General features: G+C 42.4%; 1 protein-coding gene across 1 annotated transcript; it reads left to right on the top strand.

Moving 5' to 3' along the window:
* Nucleotides 1-360: 360 nt before the first annotated feature.
* On the top strand, nt 361-5,472 carry hsp90ab1 (heat shock protein 90, alpha (cytosolic), class B member 1). Its single transcript, XM_058078653.1, has 12 exons — nt 361-527; nt 1,285-1,428; nt 1,510-1,716; nt 2,280-2,439; nt 2,530-2,663; nt 2,741-3,049; nt 3,127-3,292; nt 3,380-3,570; nt 3,664-3,811; nt 3,897-4,165; nt 4,518-4,851; nt 4,931-5,472. The coding sequence occupies exons 2-12, from the start codon at nt 1,285-1,287 to the stop codon at nt 5,047-5,049; spliced, it is 2,181 nt and encodes a 726-aa protein (XP_057934636.1). The 5' UTR covers nt 361-527; the 3' UTR covers nt 5,050-5,472.
* The last annotated feature ends 2,057 nt before the right edge of the window (nt 5,473-7,529 follow it).

Here is a 7,529-nt window from a genome sequence, read left to right as displayed (position 1 = left end):
TCAAAAGGAACCCGGTGTGTATGTCAACTTATCACAACATGAGAAATGTCTTGCTAGGCTTTGCGAGATAATTATGTTAATTTTGTAATTAAAAGGAGTTTTGTTTGGACATTCATATTTAGGAATAGCTCGTCGCCCTTAAAACGGCTTCGAAGTGGCAAACAGTTCTGATGCCACAAGATGGCAGCACGACACAGCATATATACCTCAATTTACTTGTATAAAATGCACTCGTTGCTTTGCAGTGTCGTTTTATGTATAATATGTATTTATCAAATTTAGTGATTCGTCATATTGAGAAATACAAGAATGTCATCAACATACAGTACATACATTATTACTTGTAACGAGCGGCAGTAGCTTGCACGCCGCACCGCGGATGAATATGACTTGCACGTCGAAACGCGTGTGTATAAAGATTCCGGTCTATTAAAAGGAAGTTCCTTTCCTTTTTCCTGCGTCAGAGAGCAGAGGGGACACTAATTTGGTTGCATTTTATTCAAGAAGAACCCCACACAACAATCAAGGTTGGTTAAAAAAACGATTCCGCTCTTGATATTTATCATCGTATATCAACATTTCGACCACCATCGTAATGATGTGGGTCCCCTGAGTCATGATGGATAACATCAGCATCATTTGTCTGTTAGGTCACAATATGTCGCACGTTGTATAATGATGTGGATTTAAAACCTTGGTACAATGTCGGGTCGTGTTTGGGTGCAGCACTGCAGTGCGATAGAGGGCCGTTGGGTCGAGCATTGGTTGCATAAAAGCAGGTGTGGTGGAAGATGGTGGTCGAGCTTGTGTAGCTAACCGTATTGATTGCGCTGCTTCGCATTAGACGAGGACATACTGGAGACTGGCGTCCATTTTGGCATTTCACGTGCGGTTTTACACATACATTACCAAACATACATTTGACAAACAATCGTCAAAATGAGGTGACTTTAATGGACCTGAATGAATGACGAGCTTGAGGATGTTGGCGAAAACGTTACCGTGTTGTCATCAGAAATCGACGTAATACATGTATATTAAAGCGACTACATTGGGTATATATGCCCTTGTGGTGTATAAGCACGTGTTTGCTGCGGCCATTGTCTGCACGAGGACGCCATATTGGTTGACGGTTACTTCCGCCAACCGTCCCAGCGCGATGGCGGCTGTCTACATTTTGCGAAATTATCCCTTAAGCTCGTTTATGTTCAATGACTAACAAAGCGGCATTATAAGTAACTATGTAAATATTATTTTTAACACTCCTTTATTAATAATGTGCAGATGCCTGAAGAAATGCACCAAGAGGAGGAGGCCGAGACCTTTGCCTTCCAGGCAGAGATTGCTCAGCTGATGTCCCTGATCATCAACACATTCTACTCTAACAAAGAGATCTTCCTCAGGGAGTTGATCTCCAATGCCTCTGATGTAAGTCTACAAAGCACTGACATGTTTAGTTGTGTTTTTTTTTAATTAGAATGAAAACATTCAATGATTTGTTGTGTTTAGGCATTGGACAAAATTCGCTATGAAAGCCTGACTGAGCCCACAAAGCTGGACAGCGGCAAGGATCTGAAAATTGACATCATTCCCAACAAAGCTGACCGCACCCTCACCCTCATCGATACTGGAATTGGCATGACCAAAGCCGACTTGATCAACAACCTGGGAACCATTGCCAAGTCTGGTACCAAAGCCTTCATGGAGGCTTTGCAGGTAAATGGAGTGGATATCTTAGACTGCCCAGCATATTATACATGTGAATTAATATCCAATAATACAATTTCTCTAACGTTGTCTGTTTTGCATGGAATTAAGCACACCAGACTAGTGGCATTTTTTTTTGCAACTAAAATTTGAGACCTTGTAAGTTGGACGCCACTGTGCTTTAGTAATAAAGTCTGGAGCCAAGGACAACATTGGACTCGTTACAGTAGAGTAGATGTAATAACAGATATATTTACATCAGGCATCAAAAGTAAAAATATTAAAATAAAGTACTTACATGTCATCCTCGAGACATCCTGTCTGCTTTAATATTTTAGATGTGCAAGATAAAGCTGTCTTATAATTCATGAAGTGTTCCTTTTTTGGAAGAGCAGCAGCTCAATCTGTAAGGACTTTGGACCAATGGGGTCTTGGTTGCTGTGGATGACAATAACCGTTACTGCTGTTAATTGGTCAATACTAAACAGTAATACAGTAATAAAGGCATGGCCTAGATTGCCAATATCTATTAGTGTCCTTTTGTACTTCATAACGTTCTGTTTGTCTCACAGGCTGGAGCTGACATCTCCATGATTGGTCAGTTTGGCGTGGGTTTCTACTCTGCTTACCTTGTTGCTGAGAAAGTGGTCGTCATCACCAAACACAATGATGACGAGCAGTACGCCTGGGAGTCCTCTGCTGGTGGCTCCTTCACAGTCAAGGTTGACAATGGTATGTTGTTGAATTGGCCGATGCCTGGAGCTTTATCTTGGCAGCTTGTTGGGACACAGTGTACTAATGGTCGCACAACTCCCCCTACAGGAGAGCCCATTGGCCGTGGAACAAAGATCATCCTGCATTTGAAGGAGGACCAAACTGAGTACATCGAGGAGAAGAGGGTGAAGGAAATAGTGAAGAAGCACTCTCAGTTCATTGGCTACCCAATCACCCTCTTTGTAAGTATTAATTTCGGACCCCGTCGCTCGTGATCACATAATAGCGGTACTCTTAACTTCTCAATGTCACTCTTCAGGTGGAGAAGGAGCGCGACAAGGAGATCAGCGACGACGAGGCTGAGGAAGAGAAGCCAGAGAAGGATGAAAAGGAAGAAGCCGAGGACGACAAGCCCAAGATTGAAGATGTTGGCTCTGAAGATGAGGAAGACTCCAAAGACAAGGACAAGAAGAAGAAAAAGAAGATCAAGGAGAAGTACATCGACCAGGAGGAGCTGAACAAGACCAAGCCCATCTGGACCAGGAACCCTGATGACATCACCAATGAGGAGTACGGGGAGTTCTACAAGAGTCTCACAAATGACTGGGAGGACCACCTGGCTGTGAAGGTACACTGAAGACTAGCTTTCACAGATTTACCAGCATGAGAGAATATGCTCCTTAAACGTGTCCTCCTTTCCTGCAGCACTTCTCCGTGGAAGGCCAGCTTGAGTTCCGTGCCTTGCTCTTCATTCCCCGTCGTGCACCTTTTGACCTCTTTGAGAACAAGAAAAAGAAGAATAACATCAAGCTGTACGTCAGGAGAGTCTTCATCATGGACAACTGTGAAGAGCTCATCCCGGAGTACCTGAGTGAGTAGCTGACCGTGTCCTAAAGTTCACCTGGACCCCCACATCACATCTCGAGACCAATGAAATGTTTTGTGGATTCGCCTGTAGACTTTGTTCGTGGCGTGGTGGACTCTGAGGATCTGCCCCTGAACATCTCCAGAGAGATGCTGCAACAAAGCAAGATCCTGAAGGTCATCCGTAAGAACATTGTCAAGAAGTGTCTGGAGCTCTTTGCAGAGCTGGCTGAGGACAAGGAGAACTACAAGAAATTCTATGAAGGCTTCTCAAAGAACATCAAGGTACAGTTATAAACTGCAATGTCACCTGGCCTGAATGTGGAAGGTGCGTGTAAAGATGTTTAAAAAAAAAAAACCCCAAATATGTTCATGCAGCTGGGCATCCATGAGGATTCCCAAAACCGCAAGAAGCTGTCAGAGTTGCTCCGCTACCACAGCTCACAGTCTGGAGATGAGACAACGTCCCTCACAGAGTACCTTACCCGCATGAAGGACAACCAGAAGTCCATCTATTACATCACTGGTCAGTCTCATCTTCCCGTTCTTCCATGTAAAGCTCTTATTTTGAGGAGATGTTAATGGTTTACTACTTTTTACTCACCCGCCAGGTGAAAGCAAGGACCAGGTGGCCAACTCTGCCTTTGTGGAGCGCGTCCGCAAGCGTGGCTTCGAGGTCCTCTACATGACCGAGCCCATTGACGAGTACTGTGTGCAGCAGCTGAAGGAATTTGACGGCAAGAGCCTGGTCTCTGTCACGAAAGAGGGCCTGGAGCTCCCAGAGGATGAGGAGGAGAAGAAAAAGATGGAGGAGGACAAGGCCAAGTTTGAGAACCTCTGCAAGCTCATGAAGGAGATCCTGGACAAGAAAGTAGAGAAGGTTGGTAGCGCTCAAGTTTGCCTTAATTTGAATATACAGATTTAATATGCAAATCTGGTCTTCAACTACAGTGGACTGTCTTGTTGTAAACAGGTTCCTAGTTGAACTTAACTTGTATTGGTGAGTCACAGTGTGCCTTTTTTCCAGAGTCCAGAATGCAACCTAACTTGAAAATATCGGTTAACATTGCCTGAGTTTTACATTAAAGATTTGACAGGAACAAATGTAGCTAAGTGCAAGATGTTTGTGCATTTTCTAACTTTGCATGATTTTGAAATGCTTATCCTGACGAGTGCATGTTCTGCTGTGAGCCATTATTGCATTCTAAGGTCCTACGGTCCTTTATGCACAGGTCACCGTTTCCAACCGCCTGGTGTCGTCGCCCTGCTGCATCGTGACCAGCACTTACGGCTGGACTGCCAACATGGAGAGGATCATGAAGGCCCAGGCCCTCAGGGACAACTCCACCATGGGCTACATGATGGCCAAGAAGCACCTGGAGATCAACCCGGATCACCCCATCGTGGAAACTCTCCGTCAGAAGGCAGAGGCGGACAAGAACGACAAGGCAGTCAAGGATCTGGTGATCTTGCTGTTTGAGACTGCTCTGCTGTCCTCCGGTTTCTCTCTGGATGACCCCCAGACTCACTCCAACCGTATCTACAGAATGATCAAGCTTGGTCTTGGTAGGAACATCAGGCTTTTGTGTGGATTTCCGACGTGTTATTCGACCTGACCATAAAGAATGTTTATTTGCCTTTTTAGGTATTGATGACGACGATGCCCCCATTGAGGAGGCCACCTCTACATCAGTCCCAGATGAGATCCCTCCACTAGAAGGCGACGGTGATGACGATGCCTCACGCATGGAAGAAGTTGATTAAACAAACGTCCAGATTTCTATCACTTGGCCTCACGTTTCAATTGTTCATCCTTTTAAACTGCAGTAACTTTAAAATGGTTATTCATGTCGTTTGGTGGACCAGTTGTTGCTCTTGTCGTCGAGCATTTATCCGCAAGACCTTTTTTTGAAGAGAAGCAGTTTTGTTTTTTTTGCTGTAAAAGTTAATGGTGACGGCACATTCGTTTTATCAAAGTACCCTCTTGCACTGAGTTTTAAATGTAGGGAGTAAACATCGGCGATTGCTACATTCCATTATCTGGTCTGGGGACTGTTTTGGGTGGGTTCTGCTCATTGGCAACGCTGCATGGAGAGAGAAGACCAACTAAGATTCCTTTGCCCGAGTCCAGGCTTGTCTGTATTCCAAGTATTGTTTTGCAAAAAATAAAAGATGCAATACCGTAAATACTTGGGGCTTTGTGTTCCTGTTTAACTGGTAATTGACTCTTGTAGTTTCTAAATTGACCACTAGGTGGCCAAACCAGGTTGACTATGAATGACTTGGAGGTCAATTTGAAATTGTGAAGCTAAAACATAAGAGCGGTAATCGTGGAGGCAGGGTGGAATAAACCACATCAATTAGTTTTATATGTAAAGGAAGTACACTTGGTTCCTGAAAGTTGTGTATTTTGCTGGACAGCTTTTGAGTGGGTGGATTTTTTTTTTTTTGGCTCAGAGCGTGGGAGTATATCCCTACTGAACACTCATTTTTGTCAAGATGACTGTACATTAGTTGTCATCAAGCATTACACAGCCAACGCCCTCTAGTTCTTTCCTACAATTTACTGAGCGGAACACTCATTTAAACGCAATTTAAAGTTCAAGCGCCATTTGTTTTCAGCCACACAATGGGTAAACAATATTCGATGTGTCGAATATTTAAAATGAATGACTCATAATTCTGTTTAGTCTCAATCACCTACTGAGTAGGCCCATGAACACAATCATATTTTATAGATTTGTTTGAATGTTTATACATTATACAGTATATAATTACATAAAATGATAGTATGTAGCAAGGCTGCATCCATACCAATTGACTGAGTGTTACACACGCTAATTAATATTTTGTTTGTCAACTAACTACATATACAATTTACAGTGTTAAAAACAGTTACAATTAAGTAAAAAAAATACATGTTAAAAAAAACATGTTCAGAAAATTACCACTAAAATCATTTTAACTGTTAATGTTGGTTAATAACACTTATTACGCAATGGTGTCGCAAGACAGAGTCACAAAATCTTGCGAAATCAAATCGAAAAAAACACATGGACACTGGCCTGGGATGGTAATAAATTAATTAATCACACAATAAATGCTATATATTGAAATATTACCATGTGCATTTTCCTCACCTCTCGCCTCCAAACAGGCTGAACTCTTGTGCGTTGGTTTCAGCACCATGGTGGGTTTGTTCCATACAACAACGGCATGCACGGAGTGAGCCCTTTTGTCAGTCTCTGTGTCTCAGTGGGTGGAGACGGGGCTGCTCCCATCTTGTGACACGCCTTTCATTAAGGGTAATTTATTTTAAATTACGGTTATAATAGTAGTATCAGCACTATTCCATGTAAAAATATACAATTATAGTGTTAAAAAACAGAACTATTAGTGGCAAAAAAAATCACAATACAGAGTTACCGTGCTTCAATCAAACTACGGAGCGCACGTTAATCATGTGGCAAAAAAATTACCGCCGTTAAGGAAAACGTCGTTAACGCATTAACTTTGACAGCCCTAGTTGAAATGAATTAATTGCAAAAAAAATCACTACAAAGTGTGTCAAAAATAGCGCATTAACGGCAATAACTTATTTATTTAAATAATTACGTAACATTTTTTTAATGAATGCTCTGTCATGACCATGGACGTAGATAGACGCCGCATCGAGCGCTGAGCTGTACGTCAACATCGCCGCCATATTGGATGGGTCAAGGCTTCTATAAATGAATACAAGAAAATATTGTTAGGAAACTGCTAGGCACCGAAACCAGTGTGATTGTTTTTGTACAATGTGGTTGTAAGTATTATTAACTGGTTCCCAAGTACGTTTTATATTATTCTATTATAGTAACTTATATTTCTTTGTAGAAAGGCGCTTTATAAAAGTAAGTACATTGACTTGTATTCATTTACAGCAAAGTCTTGACCCATCCAATATGGCGGTGACGTTGACGTATCGCAGCATGTACAAACCCACTCATGTGGCGTCTATGTCTACGGTTATGACGACACACGGCGTCACAGTATAGCTCCCCAGAATCACACAAAGTCTGCTGTTCAAAACAAAATCACCACTATTAATGTTATTTAAGCATAAAAACATCCAATACTATCCATGTTACTTGATATTCCTATTAAGTGTATAAATAAACACCCCCATCGAGTGTTACAATGCTCTCCCATCCACAAATACACTCATTTGGTGAGTGGGGGGGGGGGGGGGGGGGTTCCTCTAT

Source organism: Doryrhamphus excisus, chromosome 1 (genome assembly GCF_030265055.1).
Source record: "Doryrhamphus excisus isolate RoL2022-K1 chromosome 1, RoL_Dexc_1.0, whole genome shotgun sequence".
Classification (NCBI taxonomy): domain Eukaryota; kingdom Metazoa; phylum Chordata; class Actinopteri; order Syngnathiformes; family Syngnathidae; genus Doryrhamphus; species Doryrhamphus excisus.
Note: the sequence above shows the minus strand (reverse complement) of the source record. Positions and strands in the feature narration are given on the sequence as shown.